General features: G+C 46.3%; 1 protein-coding gene across 1 annotated transcript; it reads right to left on the reverse strand.

The window, feature by feature from the left end:
- Positions 1-383: 383 nt before the first annotated feature.
- Positions 384-14,771, reverse strand: GPX6 (glutathione peroxidase 6). Its single transcript, XM_003829705.4, has 5 exons — positions 14,685-14,771; positions 9,811-9,964; positions 5,397-5,514; positions 4,788-4,887; positions 384-3,579 (listed from the first exon to the last, which is right to left on the reverse strand). The coding sequence occupies exons 1-5, from the start codon at positions 14,769-14,771 to the stop codon at positions 3,373-3,375; spliced, it is 666 nt and encodes a 221-aa protein (XP_003829753.2). The 3' UTR covers positions 384-3,372.
- Positions 14,772-15,055: the final 284 nt, after the last annotated feature.

Genomic DNA, 15,055 nt, shown 5'->3' on the forward strand with positions numbered 1-15,055 from the left:
GGGGTTTCACCATGTTAGTCAGGCTGGTCGCAAACTCCTGACCTCAGGTGATCCACCCTCCTTGGCCTCCCAAAGTGCTGGCATTACAGGTGTGCACCACTGTGCCCAGCCCATATTTCTATTTAGGTACACAGCAGGATTACGATCCCCATAATGTTTGAAATTACTCACTGATTTAAATTTCCTGCATTTTTTAAGTGCAAAAAATATTTTTAAGTGCTAATACCTATGTTCCAAGTAATTTGTAAAAAGAGAAAGAAAAACAGTGATTTTATTTTACTTCCTCATCTAATTTCTTTCCTTAATATCTGGTTTTCTGAAATCTGCTTGAATTATAAAACACTGTATTTTAACTATAAAACAGCACGGGGCAGATAGGGCTTCCTAGCAGGTCCTTTGCACCTCTGATTAGGAGTGGGTTTTGTTCCATTTTGTTTTGTTATGCTTTTTTACTTTTATGTGCTTTCAGATTTTAACAGTGAGCATGAATTAATTTTATAAACAGAAATATATGCCCTCTCCCTCTCCGTCTCCCTCTCCCTCTCCCCCTCCGCCTCCCCCTCCCCCTCCCTTTTGCACGGTCCTCCTCTCCCCTTTGCACTGTCTCCCTCTGATGCCGAGCCGAGGCTGGACTGTACTGCCGCCATCTGGGCTCACTGCAGCCTCTCTGCCTGATTCTCCTGCCTCAGCCTGCCGAGTGCCTGGGATTGCAGGCGCGGGCCACCACACCTGACTGGTTTTCGTATTTTTTGGTGGAGACGGAGTTTCGCCGTGTTGGCCGGGCTGGTCTCTAGCTCCTGACCGAGAGTGGTCTGCCAGCCTCAGCCTCCTGAGGTGCCGGGATTGCAGACGGAGTCTCGCTCACTCAGTGCTCAACGTTGCCCAGGCTGGAGTGCAGTGGCGTGATATCGGATTGCTACAACCTCCACCTCCCAGCTGCCTGCCTTGGCCTCCCAAAGTGCTGAGATTGCAGCCTCTGCCCGGCAGCCACCCCGTCTAGGAAGTGAGGAGCATCTCTGCCTGGTCGCCCATCATCTGGGATGTGAGGAGCCCCTCTGCCCGGCCGCCCAGTCTGGGAAGTGAGGAGCACCTCTTCCCGGCAGTCATCCCGTCTAGGAAGTGAGGAGGTCTCTGCCCGGCCGCCCATCATCTGGGATGTGGGGAGCGCCTCTGCCCTGCCGCCCCGTCTGAGATGTGAAGAGTGCCTCTGCCCGGCCGCGACCCCGTCCGGGAACTGAGGAGTGTCTCTGCCCCGCCGCCACCCCGTCTGGGAGGTGAGGAGTGTCTCTGACCGGCCGCCCCGTCTGAGAAGTGAGGACCCCCTCCGCCCAGCAGCCGCCTGGTCTGGGAAGTGGGGAGCCCCTCCGCCCGGCAGCCGCCCCATCTGGGAAGTGAGGAGTGCCTCCGCCCGGCAGCCGCCCCGTCCGGGAGGTGGGGGGCAGCCTCCGCCCGGCCAGCCGCCCCATCCGGGAAGTGGGGGGCAGCCTCCGCCCGGCCAGCCACCCCGTCCGGGAAGGGGGGTCAGCCCCCGCCAGGCCAGCCGCCACGTCCGGGAGGTGGGGGGTGCCTCTGCCCAGCCGCCCGGTCTGGGAAGTGGGGAGCCCCTCTGCCCGGCCGCCGCCCCGTCTGGGAGGTGGGGGGCCCCTCTGCCCGGCAGCCCCGTCTGGGAAGTGAAGAGCCCCTCTGCTCGGCCGCCACCCCGTCTGGGAGGTGTACCCAACAGCTCATTGAGAACGGGCCATGATGACAATGGCGGTTTTGTCAAATAGAAAAGGGGGAAATGTGGGGAAAAGAAAGAGAGATCAGATTGTTATTGTGTCTGTGTAGACAGAAGTAGACATAGGAGACTCCATTTTGTTCTGTACTAAGAAAAATTCTTCTGCCTTGGGATGCTGTTAATCTACAACCTTACCCCCAACCCCGTGCTCTCTGAAACATGTGCTGTGTCCACTAAGGGTTAAATGGATTAAGGGCGGTGCACAATGTGCTTTGTTAAACAGATGCTTGAAGGCAGCATACTGGTTAAGAGTCATCACCACTCCCTAATCTCAACTACCCAGCGACAAAAACAGTGCGGAAGGCAGCAGGGCCCTCTGCCTAGGAAAACCAGAGACCTTTGTTCACATGTTTGTCTGCTGACCTTCCCTCCACTATTGTCCTATGACCCTGCCAAATCCCCCTCTCTGAGAAACACCCAAGAATGATCAATAAATACTTAAAAAAAAAAAAAAACATATGCATATTTGTTGTAGAGAGAGAGAGAGGATTCTTTGAGAGGCAAGGATTCCTGTCATGTAGGGGCCTGGTCAAGAGACCTGAAGGGGAGGGTGCAGAGGGACCTGACACGAAGAGATCTGTGCTCACGGTCACAGCAGCTCTGAGCAACCAGTTCCAGCCGTGCTTTTATATGTGCCAAGGAAAGTTCTAGAGCATTTTTGAGAAAAACAAAATACTGAAGAACAAGGCAAGGGAATCAAGAAAGCAGGGACAAAGTGACAGAGAAAGAAGAAGTATGACTGGACATAATATGGGACTGGGAAAACACCACACAGAGCCAGGTTGCTGCAGAATTTTTAAATTTGAGACAGTGATCAAAATAAGCTTAAAGTTGCGGAGGCTCAGGGTGAGGAGAAAGCCCATCATTCAGAATACAGGGACACCCCTGCCCAGGTGCCATGACCTGAATGCGCTAAGGGACAGGCACCAAGGAAGGCTCTGGCAGGGTGCGACCCACAGGGGTTTTGGGATCCACCATCATGGAGATGCCCTTCCCTTCATGTGAGGTGGGGTTTCTGCTCTCACTCTGCCTTCAGAGGTCCTACATGAGAACTACTGGGTGGCAGGGGAATAAAGGAGAATTAAGGAGAGAAGAGTTTAACAATGCATGCCTATCTTAGAGGAGAGAGGCTATGAAGGAGGCCTAGAGTCTTGCGGCCAGCTCCTGCTTTCTTTAAAACTTTCAGGAAGGGGAAGGGATAGATGTCACAACTTCTCGGGATTGCTTTTTTAGGGACACAGGATAGTCTGATTCATCTACCCTAAAATATGATTTTCCTTTGGAATAGATATTTCAGGATCAGAGAGTTGGAGAGATAGATGTTCTTTTCCTTAATCTTCAAACACACACACACACACACACCATACATACACCTATGCATATACCAACAAATACAATTCTACATATCCATACACACACACACACACAGCTACACACACATGCTAAGCAGCTGCTTGGGTAGTACAGGATGGTTTGGACATCAGGAGGCTGGGTAGGCAGGAGTGTGGAGCAAAGATGGAGGAAGATGGATGCTTTGTTAGACATTCCTGCAGGTGGGAGACAGGGTAGTTATTTCTGTCAGTCGCTAGCCCTTCCTAGTGGGTATTGAACTGCTTTAGGTACTCCAGGATGTCTGACTTGACTGTGCTGACTGGAGCCTGGTGGAACCAACGCATGACAGGGACTCCATCGGGCCCCACCAGAAATTTCTCAAAGTTCCAGCAGATATCATGGACCTTCATGGGCTCCCAGAAGAGTTGGCTTGATGAGCCCAAAAGATCAGAGGTCGGAGGGCAGGAGTTCTGGAGCAGAGATATAGAAAGTAGAGATATACATTTATTTCTACTTTATTTCTACTTCTGTGTGGTACAGTTTTATCTCCAGACTAGAGAGTCTACTCACCATTATGTATTTTAATATATTAACTACTTTGCATGCTTCCAATCAACCACAGACACTGCAATGTATCAATACCAATACACCAACTACCAAATAACTGAGAGTTAGAGAGTATAATGGTAAATAGAAAGCATTCCTCCTTTCCCTGTCTTTCCTCTATTCCCATGATTTTATCACGATGATTCAGTAAAAGACTATTTTCTGTTTCCTTGGGCAAGTCATATCATTTCTACAGTTCGTTTCCTTAGCAGAAAAAAAAAAGAGATTGATTTAGAGTAGTGGCTCGCAGAGTTTGGGGCTTCATAGGCTTCATAAGCCAGTAAAATTTCAATAACTATTTCCTTGGATATTAACATAGAATCACTAATACTCATTTTGCCAATAAGAAAAATTAAAAGTCTACTATAAGCACACATTTAAAAATTAAGGGATTTTTAAATACTCAGTTGAACCACACAAAATTGATTATAGCACCATTTTTGAGTAAGTAAAGGGCAATTTATATGGGTAAACGTAATAGTAATTTAATGTCAGAATAAATGTTGGTCTTATATTCAATAAGTTGAGCTTTATGAAAAATTCTGCATTGTCTTTTTTCCCTTGTTTGCTGTGGATGAGTGAAAATTTCAGCAGGACCAGCATTGTTCTGCAGACCAGCATTTGGGGCTGAGTAGACAAAGAGACCCTCGGGGGTCCTTCTATCCTGGTATTCTGTATTTCTACCACTCTGTGACTCTAAAAGCATTTACCACATGGTATTCTGTATCATCCATGTCTGTCTCCTGATTAAATGTGAGTTCCTTCAGGGAACAGACTATGCGCTATTAATGTTTGTTAACTCATTATATAGCACATACTGGAGATCTGATAAATGATTGCTGAATGAATGAATCATTCCATTCAATACAGGAGGGTAGTCCATGTCAGAGCTATTGTCTATCATGGGTTTCCTCTACTTAAAGCTAAAGCATCACAGCAGATATTGCCATGAGCCTTGAACTTATCTGAGCATCTCTTTTCCAAGGAGTCCAACCACAACCCTAGACATGAGCCCCACTGCTTTCAGAGCATTTCTAGCTAACCAATCCATGCCAGGTTTATACTCACGCACCTTCAGGAAAGTAAAGACCTTCTGTTCTTTTTCTCCATTCACATCCCCTTTCTCAAAGAGCTGGAAACTGGGGACAAAGCCACTACCTGGACACACATACCTGCAGTGAACCAAAGTTGTTCCCAGCAAGATACAAATTAAGACATGGATGGAAAATAATGGCCACCACCAATTCACTACCACAGGAAATTCAAGATAAAGGGAAGTGGCTGTGCACAGGGAAGATAAGAAAAGATAGTCTGTGGGAAGCAGGATTTTATGCAATAGGCTTTATGGCGCCAATAGAGAATTCTAAGAAAATTGGAAGGCAATATTTTGAGCTTAGGTTTCCTGCTTCATTTCCATTTCTTATTTCTTATACTCCCTTCTTTTCTCTATGCTTCTTTTCCATTCAATCTTCCCTTAGCCTCACCATCAAATAATTCAAAAGTAAAGAGAATATTTAAGCACTGTGAATAGAATAGATTGAATTCAAAACATCATAAGGATATGCTTCAACCCATGTATCTATGGCCTATCCCAGAAGTTTCCAGAATAGGCAGGCATCTAGGTGGAATGAGGAATGGAAATCCCGACAGGGCATCTGCAGGGTCCCATGCAAGCACTCACTTGAGACCAAGAAGTATTTCTGAGTTTGTTCCTGGTTCTTGTTTTCCAAACTGGTTGCAGGGAAAGGCCAACACAATGACACCAAAATTCTTCAGCTCCTCCTGTAGTGCATTCAGTTCTGTAAGTGGAGAATGAATAGCAGGGGTGGGCTGGTCAGGAGGCCTACCTCAAGCAGTGAAAGATCACTGAATGTATCCATTTATCACATGAATAAACCGAGGACTAAGAAGGGAAAGATTCAAGATTACAGAGATCAAAGGAGTAGAGAAAAAAAAAAAAGACTAGAGCACACGTTTCCAGAAATGCATCTAAATGGCTGCTGTTTTTCTTATACAGTAGCTCCCATGCCTGGCTACACTTTACCATCCAATGAGAATTCTTTTTTTTTTTTTAAACACACACACACACACACACACACGTTGGTAGCCTTGTGTGGGAGTCCTGTTTGATTCTAAAGAGAAGTCAGATTTGAATGCCACTGTCTTCCTTAGTTGATGAATTGATCAAAAAAAATTGTAAGGAAAAAGCAAACAAAATGGAAATCCTACCCACCTATCCCCACATCCCCCCGGCCCCACTCATACAATGTCCCATGGTGACACAACCAGACACTCCAGTTCCAGTCCCATTCCCAGGAGTACTCCTTGGTGCTCCACCCTGGGAGTGGTAGAGAAAGAGAAATTCCAAGGCTATCCTCTACAGTATTCTGTACCCTCTCCTCAATTCCAGTGACCTAACTGATGCTGCAACATGCCCTGGAACACTCCCTGGGACGCCAGGCCATAAACTCCAAATTGCTCTTTACTACTGTCAGGAACCTTCCAGCTTGTCTGTTTAGACTTGAATCATAATTTCTATCTTCAGCTATTTTCAGGTAAGATTTATTCAGACCTCAGAACCTGTACTGGCCATTGTCATTCAGATTCAGCTCTGCCTGCTGGAATGTCCCCTAAGAACCTCCTCTTAAATAGAGAGTGCCTTCCTGTTTTTCTATAGTTCTTCGGTTGCTATCGAAACTCATCTCTCTCTTATCTTTGACCATCAAGAATATTTCCTTTCTATAGCAGACACACTTAACAGACCTTGATTCTATTCCTTTGGCAAGTTTCTTTAATTCTCTCAATTTTCTCATCTGGAGTAAAATTTGAATGAGGTGCTCTTTAAAATTCTCATGAACTAATTTAATAAATTATATCACAGCAACACAATGGAATACTATGCCTTAAAATGAATGAGGAAGCTCACCATGTTTTTTTGTTTTGTTTTTAGACGGAGTCTCTCTGTCACCCAGGCTGGAGTGCAGTGGCAGGATTTCAGCTCACTGCAATCTCCGCCCCCGGGTTCAAGAGATTCTCATGCTTTAGCCTCCTGAGTAGTTGGGATTACAGGCATGTGCCACCATGCCCAGCTAATTTTTTGTAATTTTAGTACAGACAGGGTTTCACCATGTTGGCAAGGCTGGTCTGAAACTCCTGATGTTCAAAAGTGATCCGGCCACCTTGGTCTCCCAAAGTGCTGGGATTATAGGTGTGAGCCACCACTCCTGTCCCCACTGTATGTGATATATGTGAAAAAGCAATGTGCATAATCATTTCTGTGTGTATGTTTGTGTATGTGTATGTGCTTGAGAGAAAGAAAGTGAGAGAGAAATGTTTGCTTGTATATGCATAACAGATTTCTGGAAATATACACCATAAACTGATAATAATGGTTGCCTAAAGAGAAGGGAACATGGCAAGTGCCACTGTTAAACCTTTTTATATCTCTTGAATTTTGAATGTTGGAAGTATATTGCCTATTCAATATGTAGCAAATTTGAGTTAAAATTAAATTAAATTAAAACAAATTTAAGAGCAGCTTCACATTCCATGGAACTGCTGTTTACACATCACAACTTTTAAAATTTACCATATTTTTCAAATTTAACTTTTTGAAGGGAGGAGAATTCTTGCCTGCTAAATGATACAAAACTGTCGTTTGGGCTCTAATACCTAGGTCCTGAGGTCCTATAGTAGACACAATTGGCAGAACTTGATTCTATTCCTTTGGCAAGTTCTTTTAACTTTCTCACTTACTAAATGATACTAAATTGTTGTTTGGGCTCTTATAATAAAAATTTAGTCTGTAGCTTTTCAGGTTTTCCCTAGACTTGAGTGTACATAAAAATAAAAAAATTGAGGCCGGGTGTGGTGGCTCATGCCTATAATCCCAGCACTTTGGGAGATTGAAGCAGTTGGATCACTTGAGGCCAGGAGTTCGAGAGCAGCCTGACCAATATGGTGAAACCCAGTTTCTATTAAAAAAAAAAAAAAATTAGCTGGGCGAGGTGATATGCACCTGTAGTCCCAGCTATCTGGGAGGCTGAGGCAAGAGAATAGCTTGAATCCCAGAGGCAGAGGTTACAGTGAGCCAAGATTGTGCCCCTGCACTCCAGCCTGGGCGACAGAGCAAGACCCTGTCTCAAAAATAATAATAATAACAAAGGGACCCCCAAATTATTTTAAATGTGTGATTCTTATCCTAATCTGTACTTTTGAGTGCATCTTTTTATGCATAATTTTACCATTAAATTGGAAAAGTATTCAGCTACTCTTGGTAAATGTGAGCCATTTGTACTTTGGAGGAGCCGGAATTTTATTAGAATTTTGGCTTAAATCATGTAGCATCCTCTGAATGTTAATTTTAAAATGTCAAAATTTGGTGAGCCAGATCTTTTAGACATGAGATTACAATATGCTTGACTTTAAGTGTTACTTAAAAGGGCTAAAATTCTGGGATTTTTATTACTGAAAATCCATTAAGAAAAATTGATAGGGTTTATATATTTTTGATCAGCTGAACAGATAATAGTGTCAATGTGTGGAAAATTTTTCTTAAAACTTGTTTTTGTATAGACCAGGTGCGGTGGCTCACGCCTGTAATCCCAGCACTTTGGGAGGCCAAGGCTTGTGGATCACTTGAGGTCAGGAGTTCGAGACCAGCCTGGCCAACATGGCAAAACACTGCCTCTGCTAAAAATGCAAAAAAAAAAAAAAAAAAAAAAAAAAATTAGCTAGATATAGTGGTGCACGCCTGTAATCACAGCTACTCGGGAGGCTGAGGCACAAGAATCACTTGAACCTGGGAGGCAGAGGTTGCAGTGAGCTGAGATCACACCACTGCACTCCAGCCTGGGCGACAGAGCGAGACTGTCTCAAAACAAAACAAAATTTGTTCATGTATTATTTTGATCCACTTCTCTGTGGCATTTGGTGCAATAAATCTTTTAAATTTATCTTGAGCCATTTTTTAAAAGCATAAAATAAAGTTCTTGGCCTGTCCAAAGCTGTATCTATCTCTAGTATAATTGATCTAGAATTTTAAATAACCTTTTCTGGACCAACAGTAATGCAAAACTCTTCTCCAATAAGGGCACAAAGAAAATGGAAACACACCTCAGCTACCACAGAAGGTTAGGCCAAGGTTGGCGAGATGGAGCATTCTTCTACATTGCCAGTCACACTACACAGCCCTTGTACCAATCAAAGGCTGCCCAGACAGAAAACTTCATTTCCCTCTTGGTCATTTGCAGGTGCCTACAGAACCCAAGGGCATTTTCCAGAATATCAAAGATCACTCATCTCTCCTGTTTTTATCAGAAGTAACCGATGAGAAGCATAAAATCATTCCTTGAAAGCCAGGTATCTGGCCTGGGAGTCACAGCTAGGCTTTAGCACTCTCCTAGGAAACATAAACAATTTCATAGAACAGCTTCATACAAACAATATCACATAACATGTGACCATGATGAATCAAGGCAAAAACAAGGCCACTGCATAATTGTAACTGAACATAGACAAAGCACGAACATTGTCCAAATCGCAACAATGACCAGGTACCACCCTATTCTTGCCAATATGAGTGACTGCTGCTTCTTTACCAGTTACAGCTTTAGTCTTCGTTTCTCTCCCCATGTAGATATGATTGATTAAGACACCAAATCATATAATTGCTCACAGTTCTTGATGGCATCCAATCCAGAACAGAACTTCAATTCCTTGAACTCGTCTCCAAATCACGTAACAAAAGTTCAGATTCTATAGTAAGTCCTTTCTAATACTTTCTTATTAAGAAACCCCATGGTTCTCTATAGAACATGTTCTCCTTCAGGGTACCGAGTAACACATTCAACTTGTTCAACTGCAAGTGTGCTCCTGGTGGTCTTTAAGTCTTTGGGAAGGTCTTAGTTCTCAAATCTGGAAATAATTATCCTGATATTCTAAGGAGCAGAGCAGGAGCAGCATTTAGGGAGGTAGAGTCACCTGATCAGTTCTCCCATCGCATCCTCCAATAACACATTGGTAAAACCTTCTGGAATTAGAATATGGCTATCTGGCAATGCTGCTTCCAAAAGAGTTGAAACGTGAGTTCTTACCAGGATACTGAGCTGCCAAGCCTCAATAGGTGGCCACATTGACAAACAGGACGTGCTTGCCTGCAAACTGCTTGAATTGGATGTACTCCTCGCCGTTGAGGGTGAGGGCTCCATACTCATAGATGGTGCCTGTCACCCCTTTGTTGCAATCCACCTGGAATGTTACAGAAATAACCATAACGATATAAGATAAAAAATAATTCCCAACATTTGTGGACTTTTTCAAAACACTCGAAGATCCTTCATGTAATATCTTGAAATTCTAAGAACTGAAGGGATCTTTCCAAGTAAAATTTTTACTTAGAGCTGATGCCGTAGCTAGAATTTATGTCTTCTAAATTACAAGCCATTTTTGTGCGTGTGTGGCAAGACAAGCATTTCATAATATTCTTCCCGTTTCCAGAAGATTAATAACATTTACCTCTGTTCCCTGACACTGCATTCTCCCCCGACATGCTAACACCCCGTTCAAGTCATGCCGTCCTCTCTCAGATACTCTTAACAGATTTTGCAGGATTTCTCATAAGTAAGTTTTGCACAAACTTCTCATCTACATGTTCTTATATTGTAATTCCTGTCCCCCAAAATCAGGCCCATAACTTCTCCAGATGCCACCGAAGGGCCTTTCCAGGCTTGCCAATGGGGTAATCACTGGTGATGGGGGAGGGGCGGCCGGGAAGTGCTGGGTAGAGAAAGGCGGGTACCTAACTAGGGCTCCACCCTCGGGCCTGTGCCTACGGACCTACATGAGGACAGGCACTCCTGCCTTCTCACTCAAATGGGCCTGTGCCTATAAAAACTCTTGAGACCCTAGCAGCCAGAGGCACTGGCGCTGGATGTGGAGAGGAGCACAGCAGCGGAGGAACACACTCAACTGGCTGGACGTGGAGAGCAATGCACCATCATGGTGAGAGGTGACAACATGCTAGCAGCCCTCACAGCCTTTGCTCGCTCTCTGCGCCTCCTCGGCCTTGGCGCCCACTCTGGTCGCGCTTAAGAGGCCCTTCAGCCCGCGGCTGCACTGTGGGAGCCCCCTTCTGGGCTGGCCAAGGCCGGAGCCGGCCGCCTCAGCTTCCGAGGAGTTGTGGAGGGAGAGGCGCTAGAGGGAACCAGGCCTGCGCGTGGCACTTGCGGGCCAACGCGAGTTCCACGTGGGAGTGGGCTCAGTGGGCCCTGCACTCGGAGCGGCCAGCCGGCCCCGGGCACTGAGGAGCTTAGCACCAAGGCCAGCAGCTGCTGTGCTCGACTTCTCGCTGGGCCTTAGCTGCCACCCCGCGGGGCAGGGCTTGGGACCTGCAGCCCGCCATGCCTGAGCCTCCTCCCGCTCCGTGGGCTCCTGCGCGGCCCGAGTCTCCCCGACGAGCGCCGACCCCTGCTCCACGCCGCCCAGTCCCATCGACCACCCAAGGGCTGAGGAGTGCGGGCGCAGGGCGCGGGACTGGCAGGCAGCTCGGCCTGGGGCCGCGGTGCAGCATCCACTGGCTGAAGCCAGCTGGGCTCCTGAGTCTGGTGGGGACTTGGAGAACCTTTATGTCTAGCTAAGGGATTGTAAATGCACCAATCGGCACTCTGTATCTAGCTCAAGGTTTGTAAACACACCAATCAGCACCCTGTGTCTAGCTCAGGGTTTGTGAATGCACCAATTGACACTCTGTATCTAGCTGCTCTGGTGGGGATGTGGAGAACCTTTGTGTGGACACTCTGTATCTAGCTAATCTAGTGGGGAGGTGGAGCACTTTTGTGTCTAGCTCAGGGATTGTAAAGGCACCAATCCGCACCCTGTCAAAACAGACCACTCGGCTCTCTGTAAAATGGACCAATCAGCAGGATGTGGGTGTGGCCAGATAAGAATAAAAGGCGGCTGCCGGAGCCAGCAGTGGCAACCCCCGTGGGTCCCCTTCCACACTGTGGAAGCTTTGTTCTTTCGCTCTTTGCAATAAATCTTGGTGCTGCTCATTCTTTGGGTCCACACTGCCTTTACAAGCTGTAACACTCACCGCGAAGTTCTACAGCTTCACTCCTGAAGCCAGCAAAACCACGAACCCACCGGGAGGAAAGAACAACTCCAGACGCGCTGCCTTAAGAGCTGTAACACTGACCGCGAGGCTCTGCAGCTTCACTCTTGAGCCAGCAAGACCACGAACCTGCCAGAAGGAACAAACTCTGAACACATCCGAACATCAGAAGGAACAAATTCTGGAGACGCTGCCTTAAAGAACTGGGCTTCATTCTTGAAGTCAGTGAGACCAAGAACCCACCAATTTTGAACACAGTAGGAGCACACCGGAAGGCCATTGACAGCGGAAGGACATGGAGTTTGGCCGGGCTCCAGGGAAAAACCATCTCTGTTTTGGCTCCCCCATCTGATGAGAGTTACTTCCACTCAATAAAACTTTGCACTCATTCTCCACGCCCACGTGTGATCCGATTCTTCCCGTAAACCAAGGCAAGATCCCTGGGATACAGAAAGTCCTCTGTCTTTGTGATAAGGTAGGGGTCTAATGGAGCTAACACAAGCTGCCTATGGGTGGCTGAACTAAGAGCACCCTGTAACATGCCCACTGGGGCTTCAGCTGTAAACATTCACCCCTAGACACTGCCTTAAGGTTGGAGCTCCACAATCTGCTAGTCTGTATGCTTCCCCCTCTGCTCCCGTACAGGTTTGAGCGGCGGGGAACTGAAGCAGCGAGCCACACCCCCCGTCGCATGCCCTGTGAGAGGGACAAGGGAACTTTTCCGGTTTCACTGGTACCTTGAAAACTCATCCTTGGCACCCACTTCTTTATATTGTGGTGAAACAGCCTGAACTGCTCATGAATTAAAGTTCATAAAATAGCACAGAGCGGAAAAACTTTTCTACCCACAAGCATGCCAAGCATAAAAGGCATACAGAACCTGGAACAAAAGGCTAACATGTTATCTGGTAAGAGAGGCTATAGTCCTGGCCATATGAAGAAAACTCATAGAATTTTAGAGTAATTTAAACTGGGCTTCACAGGATCTCAGTCCATAAAAGCATACCCCATGCAGGGAAGGAATTGCCTGTGGGTGAGCTACTGTGGGCAGAGTGGGGCAAGAAACTCTTTATCATCTTCTGAGTCTGTTACCATGACACAAGGCCACAGCTTCTCCTTCATTATCCTTGGAGAGAAGGAGGCTTGACCAAGGGGCAAGCCCTTTCCTTTTAAGTCCATATTTCTGTACACATCTGTGCATATACATTAGTCACAATATTTGGGAACATTAGCCTAAGAAACCCACTATGATGGAGTTATCATCTATATGCCTGCATTCTTTTTGCCTTCATGACACCTTACGTCTGAGCTAAATAATTTCCAGCATTTGTCTTTCTTGCTACTATAATAAAAAGTCACACGGAAATCACCATGTGAGCTGTCATTTGTATGCCTCCATTTTCTTGCCTTTGTGCTACCTTAGCTCTGGGTGCAACAACTTCCAAAGATTTGGTTCTCATGAGGATGTCACTCTGTGAAATGAGATGCAGAATCCCACGAAAACTGCAGACTCGAAGAGCTCAATCCTTCCTACCCAGTTTTCAGTTCTGCTCTAGTTTGCTTACATCTGTTTGAAGAAGACAGAATACCCTAGAACACAGCTTTTAATTCACAAGATGATATTTTACATCGAGAATTCCACACCCAACCAGGCAGCAGTGGCTGACATAGATCTGATGACCCTTGGAGGTTGTCCGTTCAAGTCATCTGTTACCTTTCTGGAAAGTAAGTAAGTAAGCTGTCTTATGGCTTGTAATAGGCACCATCTTACACTTCATATGAATCCAGTAACAGAGATTAAAGCTCAAAGCTTCAGGTGTAGAGACCTGCATGAGTATCAACCGGAAGCATTTTAGAAATGCAAATTCCCGGGCTTACTGAATCAGAAACTCTTGGGTGGGGCCCAGCAATTGTGCTTTAACCAGCTATCTCTTAGGTAAGCTCAAGTCTGGGAATCACTGCATTATATGATAGGCATTGTACGCCACCTTTTATAGAGGACAGAAAGGAACTAACAAAAGATACATAATGGGCATATGGCCACCACTGAGGCTGCTTTTGAATAAATGCATCTGATTTTAAAGTTAAAATTTGCGGGTGCCTCAAGTGATCTGCTCAGTCCGCATCCTAAGACATATAAACACATCTTTCACAGGGGTGACTATGGACATCCAGTGGGGGGACTTTTCTAAATGGCATCAGGAGATTTGGGAGCAACACCAAGATCTGAGAACAAAGCCTACTCTGAGCTGAGCCTTGTCTCTACCTCACCTCATGACCTTCCCTAAAATTAATATTAGTGGACAACCATATTGGCCTTATGCATTTTATTTTTCTAGGGGTGTGGTGGTGGGGAGCTCCTCTTTCTGTGACCTAGAAACTCCTAGTGCAGATCGCAACCCCAGATTCTCTCACCTCTCCCTCTGAGTTTCTGGCTGAGCAGCCTCTCCAGGAGTAACCAGGGCAGCCTCCCTGTCAATCCATTTGCGACTTCATGCCTCATTTGTTGGGATCCACAGCGCTACCCCAAGTTATGGACCAGCATGAAGGGGACAGGCTCTAGGCTATCAAGGGGCCACCAGGGGGAAGTGGCAAAGGGGAATGTGCTGAGGCAGCTCCCCAACCCCACTCCACATACATTCAGTTCAAAGAGCTACTAGGTGCAGAGGAAAAGATGCAAGTAAGAGACAGTGGATTTAGGGAGAGCCTGCTAAGGATAGCAATGTCAGGATTTGTGAAGAAGGGCTGGGAATGCAGATCCTGTCCTTCGAAAGGAGAGGAGAGAACTCCTCGCAACTCTGGCAGCCAGGTTGGTCATCACGTGCTGGAATCAGCTCGGATCCCCTGCCCCATGCTCACCTTCCTATTTTGAGGCTTTAGGATCTGCTGAGCAAAGCCAACCAGGAACAACAGGACAAGACAGGAGGCCTGGAACTGCCGGAACATGGCTAGGAGTTTTAGATGACTCTGAGGTCCCCAGGATTTCAGCCCCTTTTGAGCCCCTGGCAGGGACCAGTTTGAAGAAGCACCCTCCAATCGCAGAGTGGCATTCATACACACCCACCTCCACTCCCTACACACACCCCCTTCCTCTTCAGTTGTAAACCCCTCACCATCGAGCCTGCTCCACCTGCGTTGCCTCTGCCAGCTTCACACAAAAGGCATTCTCTGCCTCTTGAAACTAAAGTCTGGGTGGGGTTGAGTTCTTATGAACTCTCTTGAAAGACAAG

Source organism: Pan paniscus, chromosome 5 (assembly GCF_029289425.2).
Source record: "Pan paniscus chromosome 5, NHGRI_mPanPan1-v2.0_pri, whole genome shotgun sequence".
Lineage (NCBI taxonomy): Eukaryota > Metazoa > Chordata > Mammalia > Primates > Hominidae > Pan > Pan paniscus.